Here is a 21,425-nt window from a genome sequence, read left to right as displayed (position 1 = left end):
GGCAGGCCCCCAGGGCCAGGACTGAGCAGCCCAGCAGCTAGGGATTGCCTAAATAGGTACAGTATCTCCCCTTACGTGGGCATGTTTTCAATACAGACTCCTGTTGTACAGTATTCCATATAAGGCATCCAGACCTTATGAAAGTTGCCCAATATACCCTTAATCTTGTAATAAATCAAAACTAGTGATACATAACTTGACATTCCTGCCATCCATTGTGACATTGTGGGAGGATAGATGAATGGCAATGCATTTCTTAGCTGCTATAAATGCTAGGTTACACAGTTTCTTCTGATAACAGCCACCAGTATCAACATTTCCAAGCAAACAAAAACAGGGAGAAGGGAGAATCTGTAGACATGCTGAAATAGAAGAAGATACTCTTTGCCAGAAGTCAGCCAGCCTTCACAAGACCATAACATATGTAGATATGTCCCCTCCTCAAGCAGGATAATACAATTTCTGAGTGCATGATATTCAGTTTCACTGGCATATAGTATGTTCTGTGGATGGTCTTAAACTGCAGTCATTTATGTCTGAGATGATATGAACATGACGGGGCATTCTAACACATCTGAATCCATTCATCATCATTAATAGTGTCTCCCAGGTCTTCTTCACATTTTTGTTTTACATGTTTTGTGTCATCGGGAAAAGCCTCTATCAACCCTTGATACAGTTTGGAAATCAACTTTAGAGGTTTGTCAGACTGCCTTAAAATAGTTTCATTCTTTGAAGCTTCTGTCTTGTCCAGTGTTTGCTGCACAGAGAGAATAAAGTGTTGCATCTGCAAACGTTCACCTCTGCGCCGTTACAGACTGGTCTTCCCTGGCTGCCTGACCCTGCTAAGACCCCTATCACAATCTGATCCTGCTCAGATGAGGCATGACAAAGAATTATCTTGGTGTACATTTATACATTATAATATTCAAGAATAGTATCAATGTTTCAACAATTGAAATGACCATTATTCCCAGATCCCAGACTAGCCTACACCATCAACTAAAGATGGAACTTTGTATCCATTCACTGATCATTATAAGATACTGCAAAATTCACCCAAAATTCACCTGGCTGGTCTTCCCTGGCTGTCTGACCCTGCAGAAACACCTGTCATCATCTGATCCCGCTAAGATGGTGAGAAAAGTGTTGTGTACTGACTGTGCAGAATATTGATCTTCAATCGCTGGTTTCATCATTTGATTCAGGTCATGTGTGCTTGATGCAAAAATAATAGCTAAAGCTAGTGAGCTAGCTAGCTAATGTTAGCCAACATTTGACAAGCTCTAGCTAATGGTACAAAGATACATCATCAAATGTACTTCTGTTGATACGGGACAAAATAAAGTCTACAAAACATTTCCATATACACAACAGCTGGTAGATACTGCTACCTGACAGATAACTAGCTGTGGTAGCTACTAGCTAGCTACTAGTAGTTAATTCACTTCAGTCGAGAGGGGATGAAACATTAGCTAACGTAACATGTCAGTTACACTACTAGCTCAGCACTGGGAATATATGCTATTTTTTCTGTCAACAGTAGTTACCTTGCCAGCTAGATCAGTCAACTAAAGAGTAGCCAGTTTCTGCTCTGCTTGCTTTTACAACTTGGAGAAAAGGTGAAACACAGACAGCAGCTGCCTCTGTTAATTTCTCCCATGCTGGTCCTATACACCAGCCTTTCAGAAGCTTTGCCTTCACACAGCCTGACCGCACACTCTGTGGTATCCGTGCGGTCCTAAATCCAGCAGGCTGAATCCGGAAAATAGCCTACACGACCAATCTGAGGTGTCTGCATGGTCCAAAAGCACACAATGTTTTCCAATTCATCACAAAGATGTTCGATGGGGTTAAGGTCAGGGCTCTGTGCAGATGTGGCTGTTTTTATGGCTCTGTGCAAATGTTGCCACAAAGTTGGAAGCATAGAATCGTCTAGAATGTCATTTTATCTGTTGCGTTAAGATTTCACTTCACTGGAACTCAGGGGTCAAGCCCGAACCATAAAAAACAGCCATAGACCATTATTCCTCCTCCACCAAACTTTACAGTTTGGCAGGTATCGTTCTCCTAGCATCCGCCAAACCCAGATTTGTCCGTCGGACTGTCAGATGGTGAAGCGTGATTCATCACTCCAGAGAACATGTTTCCAATGGCGGCGAGCTTTACACCACTCCAGTCGACGCTTGGCATTACGCATGGTGATCTTAGGCTTGTGTGCGGCTGCTCGGCCATGGAAACCCATTTCATAAAAGTCCCGACAAACCGTTCTTGTGCTGACAGTTTGGAACTCGGAAGTGAGTGTTGCAACTTGAGGACTGACGATTTTTACGTACTTCAGCACTTGGTGGTCCTGTTCTGTGAGCTCGCCTACCACTTTGCGGCTAAGCCGTTGTTGCTCCTAGACGTTTCCACTTCACAATAACAGCACTTACAGTTGACCGGGGCAGCTCTAACAGGGCAGAAATTTGACGAACTGACTTGGTGGAAAGGTGGCATCCTATGCTGGTGCCACGTTGAAAGTCACTTCAGTACGGGCCATTCTACTGCCAATATTTGTTTATGAAGATTGCATGGCTGTGTGCTCGATTTTATACACCTGTTAGCAACGGGTGTGGCTGAAATAGTCGAATGCACTAATTTTAAGGTGAGTCCACATACTTTTGGCCATGTAGTGTACATATCTGTTGAGTGAGTGAAACCCAGGAATTGATCTCCAGGAGCATAGCCCGACCTAGGAACTTTCACCCCAAGGTTGCTTATCTCCGACAACACACAAACAAGCACACACACACACACACACATATCCCCTGTTCCAGAGACCACCTATCACCCTCTGTACACTGCCTCAGTTATCCCTCTATAATTAATGGAACTGCCTCCCAGCTTAATGTACTGGCTGGATCTCTGGCAGGAAATCAAGGAAGAGTGCCTTCATAAATATTTAGAGAAACTGCAATGAAATTTTCAGGCGCAGAAAACAATGTCCCACTAAGACAATTTTTACAGTACACAATGAAAGCGAGAAGCTGCTTGAAAGTGAATTACTTGCTCATTGAACATTGAGCCGTATAGTTACATTTGTGTGTGTGTGTGAGAGAGAGAGAAAGAGAGAGAAATTACTTTAAACACAAATTGGCAGGGAAATAGATTGATAAGACCACTCTCTCCACAGGGACTCTCTTCGTAGGAATAGACAAATATGACCAGCACCACATGGGGACGGTGCCTGTGCCAAGAACAGCCCTCATCACTAATGGCCCAGCTGCAAGCTATGAACCTCCCTCTAACCTACAGACTTCAGCAGAGCCCAGGCTGGTCTCATAGACTAAATGTAACATAGTAAACAAAAATCTGCACACATTTAGCTCTATCATCACAGTTATAGACCTACAGCAAGTAGGCCTAACTGCATGCTTTTCATGATCAGTAACATCAATTGGTCATGTCATTTCAGATACGTGAGGGTAGCCTCACAATATCTCTCAATATTGGCCACAATTAATTGGATATTTGAGTGATATAAAATAAAAGTGAACTGTAACTGACAAGTATGAGTGGTTTAGGTTCATTTCCCATCCTTTGTGGGGTCTGCCTGCCAAGCAGCAGAAGGGCGCATTTGCCGACGTAACATTACTGTTAGCTGATAATGTTTACCTTGCAAGCTACCAGTAGAAACTTTGTACAGTTGGCTAAACATAGTGGTAAGTAGACCTCAATATATTTTTTACTCCAACCAACATAGACCTACCTAGTTAGCTAACATTATCCCATTTTCAACATTGTTTTTTAATAGTGTTTAATCACGATTGCTGCTGACAGACATGATAGGCTACATTGATTGATGGACCATATCAAATTGGCTAGCTAGCTAATAACAGATCACATCAACATGGCTAGTTAACAAGCTAACTTTCAGGGGATAACCTATATGGCTGTATATCCAAATATTGTTTGATTTGATTGCCATCTATAGTGGTGATGACAGTAGTCCGACTGACAACAATACCAGGACGATGTCAAGCTCTTTCCAAAAGCCTAATCTCTGATGAAGCAAGCTAAATGGCCCATGTTGTTTGCTTAGCTAGCTAGCTACATGCCAAATGGATATGGCTACCCTCATATATCTGAAAATACATGATCAACTTGATGTTTACTGATTGATGTATAACTAAATATGGAATAATCAAAAATGTCTAGTTCTGACTATGCTCTTCAAGAGGTGATGATATTAAAACCAACAAGTTGTAATAAATGACACGTAGTTAATGGTTTGAGCAGAACTGGGGGTCTCCTTGCCCCCCAGCAGCCAAATCGAACGCTATTGTGACGTTTTATTGATAACGACCTATTGGTCAGGGAGACATTCAAACCAGTCTAATTGGAATAACTGGCAGCAGAGGCATAATCCTGATTTCACTGATGCAGGAAAGTAAAAGTAAGGCATGTGATGTGTCAGAAATTGTGTAATAGAATTACTGTCAACCTAAAATATTGTCCAATCATTCTAAATACAGTTTATAGGGGTTTTATACCAATTTTCAGTATAAATAGCCTCTAAAATATATATTAACAGACCTTAAATGTCTCAATTTCTGTTTTATTTTAAAGCTGTGAGTGCTATTATATGATACAATCAGACTTGTTGCATTTACAACTTGTCTAAGTTCTATCATCAACTGATTTCAGCCAGTGTATGGCTGTGGATTGACTGCATTGTTTGAATGGAATGTTGGCATATTGGCAGTTAATTTGAAAAAATGTATAATTCCTCTAAAACTAGCTGGCTAGCTAGATAACAAATATACAAATATATGACCAGCTCCCTGACCAAAATAGCTGACCTTTATCCGATAATAAGGTTCATGTCCATTCTAGTATTCTAATTCCTAATTCTATGTGCGTAACATATCATACGAAATGGATGATGGACATCCGCAAATTAATACATACCATCCCAAACATAACATAGCATACTAACATAACATATCATATTAACTATGTTACGTCTCCCCTGAGTACAGGTTGCAAAGCCAGTAGCCTGTATGTGAGACTCCCATCCATAAACAAGATGAGGGCCAAAATAGCACTCAGTGTTCTTGCTGAGAGAAATCCTTCACACAGTGCCTGACTATTTATTTTGAGCAATACTATTACAAACAAATTGCAACAAGATTACACAAAGAATGCAACTAATTCATCTTGCCTAAATGAGAGTAGATATTTCACAACGATAGGCATCTGTAGGCCTATGCAACAATAGGCTACTGTAGCCTACACAACAAAATGCAACATGAGAGCGTTTAAAACCACTGTTCAGTTGTTGACAGTCAAGAAACGAAATAATTAATGGCATTAATGTTGATTTTTCAACGTCTGCATAATTTACAAAAAAACACATGTCGAGCCAAATGGACATGCTTACCAGGTGTGGGCACGTGCCAGATCTGTTTCCCGCGAAATGAGGCAAATTATAAACAACAGTAAATAGTGAGCCACAACACACACATAAACCCACATGTTGGATGAATATTAATACTTATTAAAGAAATACTCACAGAGAAACCTGCCCAAAATGGACACGAATGTCTGACCCTTGGTGAGGTAGTGAGGGCCAGAGCGGCAAAACTGACTGCCAAAATCAGACTTCCCAAAACCATCTGAGAAACTCCGAGAGAAAGCATGATCCGTGTCCGAGTCCGAAACTCCCTGAGTCTGGAGAGGCTACGGGACAGGGACGCGGGGCTGAGCGAACGACCTCGGGGCATTGCTTGGACTGGCATTGTCACGAAGAAAACAGAGTTGATGTATCAACTATTGAAAAAATAGAGTTAAGCTATTTCCATCAGCATCCAAAAGTGGTACCTAACAGCAAAGCAAGTAACCTATGTCCAAACGTTAAGCTTGATAAGCAACGGTGTCCAAAAAGCATATTACATCAGTCCTACTAAATGGTTCCTTTGAAAGAGTCTCCATTAAATTGCTTAATTATCCCAAGATGCAGATGTGTAATTGCCGGTTATTCTGAAGGATACAACAGTGTGATGGATCAGATGCGTAGTGACTTTCTTGTGCTGCTACCCAAATCGATTCCGCAAAAACACAGGATAACGCGCTATTAGGTAAGGTAACTGGGTTTTCGAGGAAAAGCTTGAGAAGTGGTCCATCAAATCATAGTCCACGAGGATTCATTATGCTTCATTATTTTCATTGCAACAGGATACATTTTAAAGAACATCGGCAAGTAAAAACGTATAGCTGAAATGAAACGGAAATAATGTCACCCTTTTATGTAGGCTAGTATTCCACTGTCAAACGCGCATCAGGGTACATGCACAGAGAGAGCGTGGCCGTGGGTATGCTATTTCACACAGGCGCAGGGTTTTCACAGACGACAGCAAACTACCCGCGGCGGGAGGAGGAGATGCAGCTAGCTACACGCTGTTCTTTGGTCGCTATACTGCGTAACGGGGACCTGTCACAGTGCGTGTTTAGGGCGATCAATACTACGACGGTGCGGAGTATTGAGGGGTCACTTCGCATCCAAAAAAATAGCCTCATGTGATTGCGTCTACAAATAATTAGACTATATGAACATTAAAAAGATGGCCATGCTCTTATCATTTGTGAAGCCATGCACTTATCCTTTGAGATATCTATGAGTGATCTGAATTCAAATGACCAATTTCTCATAAATTTCTTCAAATTATAGCACCCAACCAAATGTTAGGACATAGGCCTTGGTATAGGCCTAAAGATAATTTAGAGACAATAATAGTGAATGTCATTCCATCAAAATACAAATCCCAGCTGATTCTATATGCATGTGAAACAGATGAATGACTACTTGGCTTTGGTTTGTAATAGCAAAAAATCAGCTGGATGACAACGATCTATTGTCATTGTTGTGATTGTCCGAATACATTTAGAACATTGGGTGGTGGGTCAAAACAATTATGTGAATGATCCATCTATAATTCATACAGACAAGCCTACTTTATTAGATTCACAAAGGTTGAGAACCATCAACTGAGATTAGGTACAAGGCACTTTTAGTACATTGAGAGTAAAAACATGCATTTGCCTTAAAACAGGTTTATATTCTCCACATTTGTACAAATGTAATTCATAATGCAAACAAGAGGGTAAAGCCACACAGTCCCTAATCTTTGAATACCAGCCTGCCGTGGTGCTGACCTTGCGGAGACACAGCCACAGGGCTCTAGAGCACCATCTGCACTGGCCAAGCTGGTACTGCACTTAAATCATGCCGCAGTATCTAAAGATAATAGAAATTCTACAGCAGCCACCTTCCCCCCTCTCAGCTTTGTAATAGATGAAGATCAAACTATAGAAATCCAGTCTAAGCAGAAAACGAACATGATTACATATTTCACCTAAGAATCCTTTAAACTATTAGAATGGAATATCGGTCTCATAAAAATATGACAATATCTCGCCAGATCAAAACCCCCAGAAACACTTTACTTTAAAAATGATTTTATTCATTAATACAGTAGTATACTTAAAATTGTGTCACAAAGGAGAAAAAAAAGTCAGCCACACGTGAAGAGCTAATATCCAATTGAAGCTGTTTTATCATATATAAAGAAAATAGTACTGGTGTGCCGTAATATATGGTCTATTAGTACAAAAATACATTTCAGGGCACAAAATAATACAGCATCCAGTATCACAAATAAATGAGGGGGACACTTTCAGAGTACACCCTTTTAAAGAACAGGTCTGCAAAGTTGTTTAACCCAAGCACTTCACTCTTTTGTAAATAACCATAAAAAGACTTGTGTGACAATTATTATTATTTATATGTAGTGTGAATATATTGGTAGAAAATGTGGATTTTATTACTGCTAATAGTTACAAGTTCCAAGGCTCAAGGGTATAACCAGAATACAAAGTAAACCATGGTCATTTCATGTATTTTTTTAACGAGATTTCTCGAAGTTTTATACAAAATAACAAAGACATACAAAAGTTCATTTACAAACCAAGAACCAAGGCCATATGCTAACTTTATGTACAGCCACTTGTCTTTTTTGTAATCTTTTTATTTTTCTTCTGAAGTCATATGTATAGCAGATAAAGAAAGCATACCTTTATTAGCCTCAATTGTTCTTGTGCGCTAAACCCAAGTTCATTTATACAGTGGGTTGACAAAATGGCAAGAGAAAACTTCATTTTTCCATAATTTAACATCATAAATTAGAAGAACCCAGAGGTTTTTACTGAAAAAGTGAATAATATGCAGATAAGGCATCACTGCTTGTTAATGTAAGAGGGTTTTAACATTGTGAGGGAGAACTGAGCAGGCTTCTGGACCTGAGTCATAGCACATGCATAGATCTTGATACAGCAGGAGTAGAATTCTGGTACTCAATACAAAGTGAATCCAAGGTCAGTTTACAGAAAGAAAGAAAAAAGGAAAGGAAGGAAGAGCCATTCTAGTCACAGGATGAGCATGTTAGAGGCATGAGCTGGGCTTTAAATCCACCTCAAAGTATTCCACCTTCAGCTTCATTTTCTCTTCTGCAGATGCTTGCCAACTTCACTATCACCATAATCATTACCACAAAGCCATACATTTACATCTTCATCACTTTACTGCCCATCTCCCTGGCACCGAATTCCAAAATCTTCACAAGTCCGTCAATGTGGAAAAAACATGACCGGCTTTGTAAAGTTAGCCAACTCAAAATGTGACAAAAAGGTTGAAGTCTGATTCTTGAATTCCGTTTTCTAGAATTGAATTTAAAATGATATTTATACTATATACTATATATACTGTATGCATATATAGTATAAATACACCTACATGTATGTCCATCTACTTCAATAGTAAAAACCTCACAAACCATCTTTCCTGTTATGTAACAATTAAAGTTAAAACTTGGCGTATAATGTGATGAGTTACTCAGTGGCACAGGGCATGCATTCCATCACTGGTTAAATCGTTTTGTGTGTTTTGTATTTTCTTCAAGACCTCGGAAAGAGTTAAAGGACAGCACGCAGGGGCAACTTCCGTCTCCTTCCATCTTCCATGGGCACAGTAAACAACGCTGGAGCACTGGGTGTAAATACTTCATTGTGTATGGTCCACCCATGGAGAAATGGTGTGTGTGTGTGTGTGTGTGTGTTTATTATCACTCCTTTTCTCATGGTTTCACATTCAGTAACAGGCCAGCTGTTGCACTCTTCAGAAATGGTCGATGAGCACAGACACACAGTTGGCTCCCACCAGGTAGTTGGGGTCTCCAGGGAGAGACTGATTCTGCCAACTCTTGGGATCACCTGAGGGGGAGAGAGAGAAGGAACATGGTAATGATAACAGGTGGAGAAAGGGTATAAGGTTCATAATACATAATGCACTTCATGCTAAACTAACAACCAGCAAGCTCCAAACACTAAAATAAAACACCCTGTGTTCCATTAAAGTCATATATACATTCGGTTTGTGGTACACACCCCAGGATGTAGCTTGACAGAAGTAAACTTCACATTACATTGCTAAAACCACTCTTCATTTCAAATTATAGCTCTAAAGGATAGAGTATGTACTGGAAGCGACTGTAATTTGAAATTAATGGGTGGGTTCCAGCCCAGGCCTGAGCCAAGAGTATTGCCTCCACAGAAGAACCAATTAAAATAATTGTTTGAAAAAAAACAGCTTTAGACTGAAAATTGTTACACTAAACTGCACCAATTCTTCCAAACCACAATGCAGTTGGATTTTAAAGCACTGTTATTTCAGATAATTGCATTTATTCCCTCAGGGCCATGTGAGAAAAGTGAGTTTTATGAGATCTTCAGATCAAAGTGCATAAAAATTGCAGGCTTTTAGCATGCTTTGTTGTTCTGATAGGAAATCACAAGTGGGGATAATGCATCATAATCATTATAGTGTAATTACTCCTAAATGTCAAAAGGATTTTAGCAATGACAGGTCCTATCAGATAGGATCCATATGAGGACCAAGAGGTGTTTAACAGATTTTTCTCAAATCATTTGTCAATGACTCAGATGATTTGTTAGAGGTTCACAATTAGCCAGTGCAGCAGGAGGAGGAATGGTCACTGTGAAACTCATAATGACATCAGTACATTAAGGTAATGTTTTGTCAGAAGTAAACTGATCATGTGTGGTTTGGATTGAATCTCTCCTGTCTGTGAGCAGACTTCTTTCAGAACCATTCCAAACCAAGACCATTAAGTCACACACTATGCTGCTTCCTTACTGGAAACTCCCATTGGGCATGGGCAGCTCAGCACCCAACTAGAAAGGAGTCAGACTCAGTGAGGAGCAAGACACAAGTCGAGCTATAATGAAGCTAAAGAAGGGCCTTGTTGTACAATAAGAGGATTAGAGCACAGCCCTGTAATCCATCTACAACGAAGCAGGACAACAAACGAACAAGCCAACGATGCAGCAGTAGGCTAATTTAGCCCTTCATGTCCAATTCTAGCTGAGAGTAAATAGTAGCTAATCCACGGCGGTGCCAAGTATACCATTTAGACATTTAGAGAGGAGCGGAGGGAGAGCAGAGAGCTGTCTCAGTTCTGTTCTGATGCTGTCAGACAGACAGATCTCAGATCCAACCCACAGGCTGTTCTCACATACACAACAGAATATCTGTAAGTACTGAGGGAGCCATGCGTCTGTCTCTGAGAGGGTCCTCCTCCAAATTTAAGAGGTCCACTGACTGCTGCGTTTCAGGATAGACGTTTGGGTGGCTATGTGAGAGAAAAAAAATCACTTGTAGGAAAATAATGTGGAATGATTCACTACAAAGAATTTAACTAATCGTATGAACATAAAACTGATCGGCTGGATGCATGTCCAATGGAACTATATCCATGTCAAACAGATGACAAACACAAAGTGGAGGAAAGAACAGAAATAAATATGTTTCAGCATGAAAAAGCAATGACAAGAAGAACTTTGATCTGAAGAACACATCAAATAAATAAAGATCAGTGGATGAATGAGTGAGTGAACAAACCGAAATACCAAAATAATTGAAACCATAAAAATCATAAAGTGACCCACAACCATCAGTTTGTCACAAAGCCAACCCAAAGCCCCGACCCCAAAAGGACAGAGAGAGGACAGCGTACCCGACGAGGAGTCGGAGGATTTTAGAGCAAAAGACCAACCATCTGGGGTCATAGACGCACAGTGAGGTAAACGCAGCTCCACAGGCTTCAGGAACTTGAGGCCGTGAGGGCCACACATCACCAGCGGGCTGAGCAGGGTCTCTCCTGGAAACAGATATACACCACAGGGTTAGAGGCTAATACATATGCACACAGTGTTCCTAAGATCACTAAAGCTGTTGGGCTACTTAATGGGTTGACACAGGCACGGTGAACATTTAAGACAATGAAAACCGTTAAAAGATTGAAGGAAAATATACATATCCTAGAAAAACTCAAAGAGAGAAGACAAGAGAGAAGAGAGAGATGATAAATGATCTGTGAAAACAACAATTATCTCATGAACACATTTGGAGAGTAAAATAACCCCACCATGGACTGATACAGTGCCTATCATAAGTATTCACCCCCCTTGGATTTCTTCACATTTTATTGTGTTACAAAGGGGGATTAAAATTGATTTGTCATTTTTATTTGTCAATGATCTACAAAAAACACTGATGTCAAAGTGTGTAAAAATATATATTTTTTTGATTCATGAAAAATAAAACACTAATATAGCTTGATTAGGTAAGTATTCACCCCTGAGTCAATAATTGTTAGAAATACCTTTGGCATCGATTACAGTTGTGAGTCTTCTTGAGAATGTATCTAAGAGCTTTGCACACTTGGATTGCGCAATATTTGCCCATAATTATTTTCAAAAGTCTCAAGCTTTGTCAAGGTGTTGGAGATCATGGCTAGACAGATCAAGTCTTGTCATAGACTTTCAAGCAGATTTAAGTCAAAACTGTAACTTGGCCACTCAGGAACATTCACTGTCTTCTTAGTAAGCAACTCCAGTGTTGATTTGGCCTTGTGTTGTAGGTTATTGTCCTGCTGAAAGGTGAATTATTCTCCCAGTGTCTGGTTTAAAGCAGACTGAAGCAGGTTGACCTCTAGGGTTTTGCCTGTGCTTAACGATATCCCTTAATTTTATCCTGAAAAACTCTCCAGTCTTTGCAGATGTCAAGTATAGCCATACCCTGATGCAACAATGCTTAAAAATAAGGAAGCATTTACTCTGCGATGTGTTGGGTTTGCCTCAAACATAAGGCTTTGCATTTTGGCCAAAAAGTGTATTCCTTTGCCATGTTTTTTTACAGTATTCTTTTAGTGCCTTGTTGCTCCTTTGCCATGTTTTTTTACAGTATTCTTTTAGTGCCTTGTTGCTCCTTTGCCATGTTTTTTACAGTATTCTTTTAGTGCCTTGTTGCATACAGGAAGCATGTTTTAGAATATTTTTATTCTGTATATTTGTATTGTTTCTTTTCACTCTGTCATTTAGGTCATTATTGTGGAGTCACTACAATCTTGTTGATCCAGCCTCAGTTCTCCCATTACAGCCATTGAACTCTGTAGCCGTTTTAAAATTACCAATGGCCTCATTGTGACATCCATGAGCAGTTTCCTCCCTGTCCTGCAGCTCAGTTCAGAAGGAAGACTGCAGCTGTGTTCGAATACCCATACTGTATACTATATACTTAATAAGCATATACAACATACTATATACTATTAGTTCATTTTAGTATAGTGTAAACCAACGGTATCCTTTCAGTTGAGCATACTAGCACTTCGCCTGTCGACCGGAAGTTGATGCTGTTGCTATGCACAATTGAGAGCATCCTGTCGGGCTGTATCACCGCCTGGTATGGCAACTGCACCGCTCGCAACCACAGGGTCCTCCAGAGGGTGGTGCGGTCTGCCCAACGCATAACCGGGGGCAAACTACCTGCCCTCCAGGACACCTACAGCACCTGATGTCACAGGAAGGCCAACAAGATAATCAAGGACAACAACCACCTGAGCCACTGCCTGTTCACCCCGCTATCATTCAGAAGATGAGGTCAGTACAGGTGCATTAAAGCTGGGACAGAGAGACTGAAAAACAGCTTCTATCTCAAGGCCATCAGACTGTTAAATAGCCATCACTAGCACATTAGAGGCTGCTGCCCTATTTACATAGACTTGAAATCACCGGCCAGTTTAATAATGGAACACTAGTCACTTTAATAATGTTTACATATTTTGCATTACACATCTCGTACGTATATACTGTATTCTATTCTACTGTATCTTAGTCTATGTCGCTCTGACATTGTTCATCAAAATATTTATATATTCTTAATTCCATTCCTTTACTTAGATTTGTGTGTATTGTTGTGAAATTGTTAGATATTATTTGTTAGCTATTACTGCACTGTTGGAGCTAGAAACACAAGCATTTCGATTCACCCGCAACAACATCTGCTAAACACGTGTATGTGACCAATAAAATTTGATTTGATTTGCAACCTCTTGCTAGCTTGTTAGCATAACAAATGACTAGCTAGACATCTTACAATTTCGGGTGTGTTTGTAAATTCAATCTGGAGTGCCAGAGTGCGCTCTGGGCGTTCGTAAATTCAGAGTTTTGTCAGATTGTCTTTCGCACACTGAACACTCTGGCCGAGGAGTAGGGTTGATCAGAGAGTTCTGACCTCACAAACGGCAGACAAGCACCCAAGCTAACTAGCTAGATACTTTCAGACACAAATGAGAGAACACCTCACTCTGAACATTTTACTCTCCCTAGCAGAGCTGATTAGGCTGTTTTAAATGTTATCCATAGCATTGGTGACTTTAACTGTGCTGCTGGCAACAATTTATTTCCGCTTTTTTGCCAATATTTTCTGCAACCGGTCATATTCAACGGGTGTTGAGCATTTGTAAATTCATCCTTTATTCTGCGCTCTAGCACACTCAGACGAGAGTGCTCTGAAATCGGAGTAGATAACCAGAATTAATGTCCATTGAGAATGCACAATGACTATACCACTTAGGTAAGCATGACGTGAATAATCAAGTCAATAAACGTTGGTTAGTTAGTTAGATAGCATATAGTTAGTTATACTGCCAAGTTTGACAATGTATTAGTAGCCAACTAGTAGCTAGCTAATATACCGGTACATACTGCTGTAATGATATGCTATGCGGTTCGTAAGGTTAGCGAAGCTAACAAATTGTCAGCAAACATAATGTGTAACGTAACTTACTTGAAAAGTCATTACTTTATTACATTGCTCAACATGTTCCTAACATTTGTCATAATTAGTTAAAGCAATGAATTTGTATCCGCTCTCGTCAGACTACGGCTGCATATTTTCAGCCATTTTCTTCAAATCTGGAAACGTTGTGAAGCCACGCCCATTTTCTGAAGAATTGCATTATGTGCTCTAAATGCATGTAAAGTGTCCACTGCTTGTATACTTCGCATTTTGTACAACATCCGGGAACTTTTGGCATACTAACTATATCCATACTATGACCAATAAGCATACTACATACTCAATTTACGTCACAATAGTACAGTTAGTATGAGTATTCTAAACACAGCTTGCATCTTTGATGTGTCTAGGTGGTTTAATACATCATCCAAAGCATAATTATTAGCTTGACCATGCTTAAAGAGATATTCAATGTCTGATTTGTTATTGTTACCCATCTACCAATCACTGCCCTTCTCCATGAGGCTTTCGAAAAGCTCCCTGGTCTTTGTAGTTGACTCTGTGATTGGAATTCAATACTTTACTAAGGGACCTTACAGATGTTGTATGTATGGGGGAAAGAGGAAATGGTAGTCATTAAAAAAATAATGTCAGCACCTATTATTTTCACACAGAGTGAGTCCATGCAAGTTATTATGTGATTTGTTAAGCAGTATTTTACTCCTGAACTAATTTAGGCTTGCTATAACAAAGGGGATGAATACTTATGCAATGACTATATTTGTGTTAATAAATTTTTATTCATTTGTAAAAACTTGTAGAATTTTCTTTTCACTTTGACATTATGGAGTATTTTGTGTAGATCAATGACAAAAAAAAAATCTATGAAATCTATTTCAATCCCACCTTGTAACGCAACAAAATGTGAACAAAAATCCAAGAATCCAATACTTATAATATCCACTGTAAAGCCAGCAATTAAGGTAACTAAAAACACTTAAAACTGAGGAATAGAATATCTTAAGACTAGAATAAAGCTTGGCGAATGACCCCATGTGAAATCTTCTAACTCCCGTGTACCATGAACCCATGTCTGACCTTTCTCCTTGTCCAGGGGGGGCAGGATGCTGTTGTCCCGGCAGACTTTGAAGTAGATCTCCTGTTCTACGCCCTCGGGAATGGCCCCCTGTGGGATGATGATGCTGACACCCGTCTCGATGGAGCTCAGCACCCCTCCATTACAGTTGAAGACCCCCCGGGCCGTGGCCACCACCGTGTGACCTTCATCCTCATCATCATCCTCCAGAGCACTGGGGCTACAGGGGGAGAGAGTTGTCACAGTCAGATACCAGAACATAGAGCCAGTTAGAGCCCGCCTCAAACATTTGTGACACATTCTGGACAGGCAAAGGCATTGGTATCATTCAATGTGTCAACTATAGAACTGTAAGAAACATGACCATGTGACTTTGCATGCTTTCTTTTCTCTAGCCATGCACAGAAACACTCCTCACTCCTGGTGTGTTTCTTCCATAATACATGAAGCGAGGCGATAACACTATAATCAATATATTATAACTGAACCCAGTATCGTTCAGCCAGTGGGTAGGTTACCCCTCTAGGGGTGATGTTGAATCTTCTCACCTGACAGGGATGGCCTTGGGCACAGCGTTGATGTTGTTGTGCTGGTACTTGGACCTGTTGTCCATGGTGCGTGTGAAGGTGTCCATGCCAGAGTCCAGGTCTGTAGGCTGGGGGGAGATCTGGGGCTTGACTGGGGCTGTGCTGTTGGCTGGGGCCTTGATGGCTGGGGCCAGGTCTGTTTTGTTGTTGGGCAGCAGGTTGTGGTTGAACTTGGGGCTGTCAAACTTCCTCTCAAAGGGCTTGGCGGAGTTGGTGTAGGGCTTGGGGACGTAGCGGTTGTAGCTGGTATTGGCCGGGGCCTTGGGCTGGTCCTTCATTGCCGTACCGTTCACTGGAGACTTCTCAGGGTAACTCTTCTGGGGCAGGTAGTTGGTCGTGACTGTGTCTGCTTTGGGAGAATCATGGGGATCTGGTAAGTGAGTCACTATGAGTGTGTGTGAGTATTATATTTCTAGATAAAAAATACTGCATCTAGAACTAGACTAGTGTGTGTCCTATACAATAGTGCTTACCCTCAGGTGAGGTGGGTTTGGGCAGTATGGCAGGTGGGGCAGCAGGGGTAACCTGGGGAACAGGTTCATATCTCCTCTCCACAGGACTGACCTTCTCCACTGACTCTGCCCTGTAAAAAAACACAAGAGCACATTCAACCAATGTCACAATGATGGCACAAACATATGGGTTTAAGGTAAAGAAGAATTCAGGCCAGGGTTAGAATAACTGATTTTAAATAATGCATCACAGTTTGTCACGCATACTACTTCAAAAATCTAGACCTAAACAGTGACATGCCATGTATCCTCAAGAGGAAGGTTAAATTACTGCAGTTCAGCGAGTCTTGTTAGTTTTAATAAAACACAGTGGCTCCATCTAGTTAATTGACTGTATTCATTTACACAGATTGCTTCTCCAAAACACACTTTAAAATATGCTTTCCACTACTAGTGCCAATAAGATGTTACAGTGCAATTGATCATTTTGTAGCAGTTACAAGTGAATGGTTTTGTTAATTAGCTAATTACAAAATGGGGCAAATACTGATGCATACATTGCAGCTTTGACATCCAAAGTAGCCTGAACGTCTCTTGAGGGAAGTTTTACAGTGGTAAAACACATTGTAAGAACAATGAAACCCATTGTTGATAGTTGAAAGAAATTCAGAATAAAAGAATACTGTGATAGTATTTTTCCCTTCCCACTTAATCTTATATCTTTGGCATGGTCTGTGACTGAGGCGGAGAATGCACACAGTGTGGTACATCAAAGTAACCCTTCTACTGTCGCCCAGGAGGATAACAAAACACAGCTTGCCTTCAAAAATTTGTTTTTCATTTGTCAGCATGGGCCAACCACCAACTCTGTTCTTTTCAACTATAAGAGGACCATTTCCATGGCAGGGTGAAACAAAAGTTCCGGTGGCGGTAGTGTGTGTTGCTGAGAGATATTCTCTAGTCTAGCTTTAGACCCCAGGAGTAGTGTGTGTATGTAGCCACAGTGGTTCCTCCTTTAAAAGTTGGTTATACTGCAGTACACCTTGCAGGCTGCTGCAGCATTCTGTGGCACGTTATTTAATTGTCATACATTTTTTCTGTTAATGCAAGTTAGTGCTAGTTTGACCACCAGAGGGCATCTTTGAGAAGCATTTGATAGTCTTCCAAATTGGCATTACCAGAGAATTTAAAACTTTTTTGTAATAACATAGCATATGGGATTGATTTTAAGAAATTTGGCTTAATTAATCTGATTAATATTATGGTGTTTCTATTCCGAGAAAAATGAAACTCCCAGGGTTTCCGTTAGGATGGAATGGAAAATATGGCGCTGTACAACGTGACGGCCGGGAGTAGGCTACAGGATTGGAGGATTCTAAATTGTTTGCCTTCATTAGACAACTTTGTTCCAATATTTCTGTAAATCAGTGATATTTATTCACATAGTAATTCATTATGGATCCATAACTAAATCAACATCTGCATTTTGAAAGAGTATTTTTATCGTAATTTTATTAATGAAAGCATAAAGATGCTGATGAAGAAACACAGTACGGTACAGTATATGCTTCTACATTTGGATAATAAAGCATTTTGAAGATATAAGCCACCTGCATTTGTTTACTTGTCAGGCTACTGTGCAGTCTGACAAGTAAACATAGCCTACAATACATACTGTAGTAAACATGGGAAAGTGCCTAATTCCTTGCATAAGGGAGAGCATGCCAAGTCTGTACTAGAGAAAGCGGGTACGTGGGAGACCGGGGTTTAATTCCCCAATGGGGAGGAAGTAGGCTGTCCTTGTAAATAAGAATTTGTTCTTAACTGATTCCATATGTGTTATTTCATAGTTGTGATGTCGTCACAATTATTCTACAATGTAGAAAACAGTAAAAATAAAGAAAGATCCTGGAATGAGTTGGTGTGTCCAAACTTTTGACTTGTACTTGCTTAATTAATTTGATGAATATTATGGTGTTTCTATTCCAAGAAAAACACTGGGTTTCCGTTAGGATGAAACTGAAAATATGGTGCTGTACAACGTGACGGTCGGCAGTACAATAATGGGCTATTTATCTAAAGAATCCCTGTGTCGTGCGGGCAGGGCACGCGGGAGACCGGGGTTCAATTCCCCAACGGAGGTGAAGGAGTAGGCTATCCTTGTAAATAAGAATTTGTTCTTAACTGACTTGCCTAGTTAAATAAAGCTTACACTAAGAGCATAACATTTCTGCACCCTAATTTTCTAATTCTAGTCTAGCCAATACCCAAATGGAGATTAAGTGAAAATAAAAATCTAATTGATTTATCAAGACCAGTCCCCATCCTTGTTTGAGAGCGGCATGAAACGGTGCTAAAAAAGTTGTAGGCTTTTGCTCAAATCCTATTGCTTGTAACTTCATTATGCTCTTAAAATAAATGAGACCTACACCACTTTTAACAGCACATTACTCAACACTAGTGAGACTCATTTTGCCTATGGTAGGCCTACAGTATATCGAAAAATATAAGGTGACTCTCCCGCCAATAATTACATTTATTGGATTCTAAATTAATATCTAAGGGGCATTTTCCGTGAGATATTCTCAGATTTTCTCACAGATCCTAAGGGACTTTTATATAATTCTAAATTAATTAATAAATAATTAAAAAAATAACAATATTTTGGAGATTTTGTTTTCGTTTAACCTAGAGTGTGCAAGAAAAAGGCATTTCTTGAACATGGGGTGAGACATTCTCACTAATTTGTAAATAAAGCCAGTTTGATATTTAGAATGATTTATTTCTGGAGAAACCTAACTTGATTATTTAGCAGACATCACTTGCTTATATTCAGTCAACATATATATCTTAAGAATATCATGGAATATAATTGAACATTTTCGTTTCTCCATGCTTGTCGCCGAGCAGCGCGAAACGGTGCTGAAATAGACGTCCACAGCGGGAAGGCTATATATATATACATATATATATATATATATATATATATATATATATAACGATATTTTGGAGATGATTTAGTTTTTTTTAAATGACACTGAGCGATGGTAATCTGAATAAAGGCCAAAATAATATCTATAAAGGCCAAAATATTGCCCTGCTAATAGCCATAATGGCGCTGTACAACGTGACAGTGTGTTTGAAAGAGTATTTGCCAGTAAGCAACAATTTGTTTACCTTCATTAGACAACTTTGTTCCAATATTTCTGTAATTCAGTGATATGTATTCCCATAGTAATTCGTTATGGATCCATAACTAAATAAATATCAGCATTTTGAAAGAGTATTTTTATCATCATTTTATTAACGAAAGCATAAAGATGCTGATGAAGAAATACACTAATGTACAGTATTTTCTTTTACATTTGGATAATAAAGCATTTAGAAGATATAAGCCACCTGCATTTGTTTATTAGGCTACTGTGCAGTCTGACAAGTAAACATAGCCTATAGTACATACTGTAGTAAACATGGGAAAGTGCCCGGGTTTGCATTGCAAATGAGGGCATAAACTGGGTCAAGACGCCAGCAGAGTAAGTAGACTTTTATGTAGTAAATTAAAAGTAAAATCAAACCTACAACACCTACGGTAGGCCTACAGTATATCTCAAAATATTTTTTTCATCTCTACATGTAGGTAGGTCTCCTGATTTAAACTTGATCGAACTTGTTTGGCATCAACTGAAAACATTAATCTGTAACTCTGCCAAGCAAAGATGAACTGGTCAAGGCCATCAAGATGTTTTGGCTAGAGAAATTGACGATACAACAATGCAACAAATACATTGATCATCTCAGCAAGGTTTTACCTGTGGTCGCGGAGCTGGGTGGAAGTGTGACTAAAATGTAGTTTAAATAAACATCCGCATTTTAATGTATTTTTTTCTCTTTATTTAATTAAGCCTCATAGCCAGTTATGTTATTTTATATAGGTCTAGGCTATGAAGAAAGACTCCAATTAAGCCCTCTTGTTGTTTGTAAAGTGAAATTAAAATTAAGATAATGTTTTAAATGAATTGCTCGACTGGTGTAGGTTTTCTCCATCTGTTGGTGTGCAACACTTGCCTAACAAGTAAGCTATATTTTCAGCACCAGCCACTGTTCACCTCCTATTGATTGCGCTGCGGTTGCCGCCAGTTGTTTTGTAAATTTAACTAGACAAGTCAGGTAAGAACAAATTCTTATTTACAATCCCGGCCTACCCCAGCCAAACTCGGATGACACTGGGCCAATTGTGCGCCGCCCTATGGCACTCCCAATCACGGTCGGATGTGATACAGCCTGTATTTTGAACCAGGGACTGTAGTAATGCCTCTTGCACGGAGATGCAGTGCCTTAGACCGCTGCGCTACTCGGGAGTCATGACCAATATATTATATATATCTTTTTTCATAACATTAACCGTGTGTAGGTAGATTTGGCTAGGTAGATCGAAATGATTTGTTGCAAGTTGTGAGGGGTGGGTTCACATCTTGCTCGGCTATTAGACAATTCTTTAGTTAAGGTTTAATAGTCTATTGTTCAGCTAATAGCCCATCCTGCTACGCTTGTGAAAAACTAACAATAATTACTTTTTCCACATGTTAAAGATTCCAATTGATGAAGTGTTTTTAGCCACAATCGGCCCCAACCCCAAGTTATACATTCGGGCACAGTCGATAGCGTGCTGGACTTTGGGATAGAATGTTGAGAGTTCGAAACCTGCTCCCTGCTTGTTTCATTACATTATTATGCCGGGCTCAGAGCAAATAGCCTGGAGTGTTACTCCCATCTCCTTGCTCGCGTCATTCTCCACCTGAGTGGCTCCCTTGTGGGCGTGCTGGCAGGATACGGCAGCACCTTCGATTGTGCGTCAAGAATTCAGCATAGCAAGTTTGTATGAAGGTCTGGTTATTCACAGGCAAATAGTAATATGCTCTAAACCGCTCTGGTGACAAAAACCTTGCTGCCTTGTTTTCAATCTTTCACATGGCTGGGAGAACCTCCTCAGATTAATACAGATGAAGGGAGTTAGATATGAATAGGAAGTGTAGTGTACCGTTTTTTTCTGTATATATGAATTACAAATCAGCCTTTACTAAAATCATGTTTCT

At 39.9% G+C, this 21,425-nt stretch overlaps 2 protein-coding genes across 16 annotated transcripts in view; both read right to left on the bottom strand.

Annotated features, from left to right (window-relative positions):
• Nucleotides 1–6,878, bottom strand: part of LOC129834404 (protein ENTREP2-like) — a 134,598-nt gene extending 127,720 nt beyond the window's left edge. The window contains exon 1 of the mRNA XM_055899350.1: nucleotides 5,559–6,878. Within this exon, the coding sequence (XP_055755325.1) occupies nucleotides 5,559–5,783 (225 nt within the window). The 5' untranslated portion in view covers nucleotides 5,784–6,878. The remainder of the gene's footprint in view (nucleotides 1–5,558) is intronic.
• Nucleotides 6,879–7,483: 605 nt separating this feature from the next.
• LOC129834401 (tight junction protein ZO-1-like) overlaps nucleotides 7,484–21,425 on the bottom strand; it is a 154,064-nt gene continuing 140,122 nt past the window's right edge. For 10 of the 15 annotated variants that reach the window (XM_055899337.1, XM_055899334.1, XM_055899346.1 and 7 more), the window contains 5 exons: nucleotides 16,354–16,463; nucleotides 15,842–16,229; nucleotides 15,296–15,513; nucleotides 11,133–11,276; nucleotides 7,484–9,309 (listed from right to left, as the gene is read on the bottom strand). In XM_055899337.1, the coding sequence (XP_055755312.1) occupies nucleotides 9,215–9,309; nucleotides 11,133–11,276; nucleotides 15,296–15,513; nucleotides 15,842–16,229; nucleotides 16,354–16,463 (955 nt within the window). In that variant the 3' untranslated portion in view covers nucleotides 7,484–9,214. The remainder of the gene's footprint in view (nucleotides 9,310–11,132; nucleotides 11,277–15,295; nucleotides 15,514–15,841; nucleotides 16,230–16,353; nucleotides 16,464–21,425) is intronic. The other 5 variants (XM_055899342.1, XM_055899349.1, XM_055899336.1 and 2 more) reach the window with 3 other exon arrangements.

Source organism: Salvelinus fontinalis, chromosome 35 (assembly GCF_029448725.1).
Source record: "Salvelinus fontinalis isolate EN_2023a chromosome 35, ASM2944872v1, whole genome shotgun sequence".
NCBI classification, from domain to species: Eukaryota; Metazoa; Chordata; class Actinopteri; order Salmoniformes; family Salmonidae; genus Salvelinus; species Salvelinus fontinalis.
This window is presented reverse-complemented; position numbering and strand designations above follow the sequence as displayed.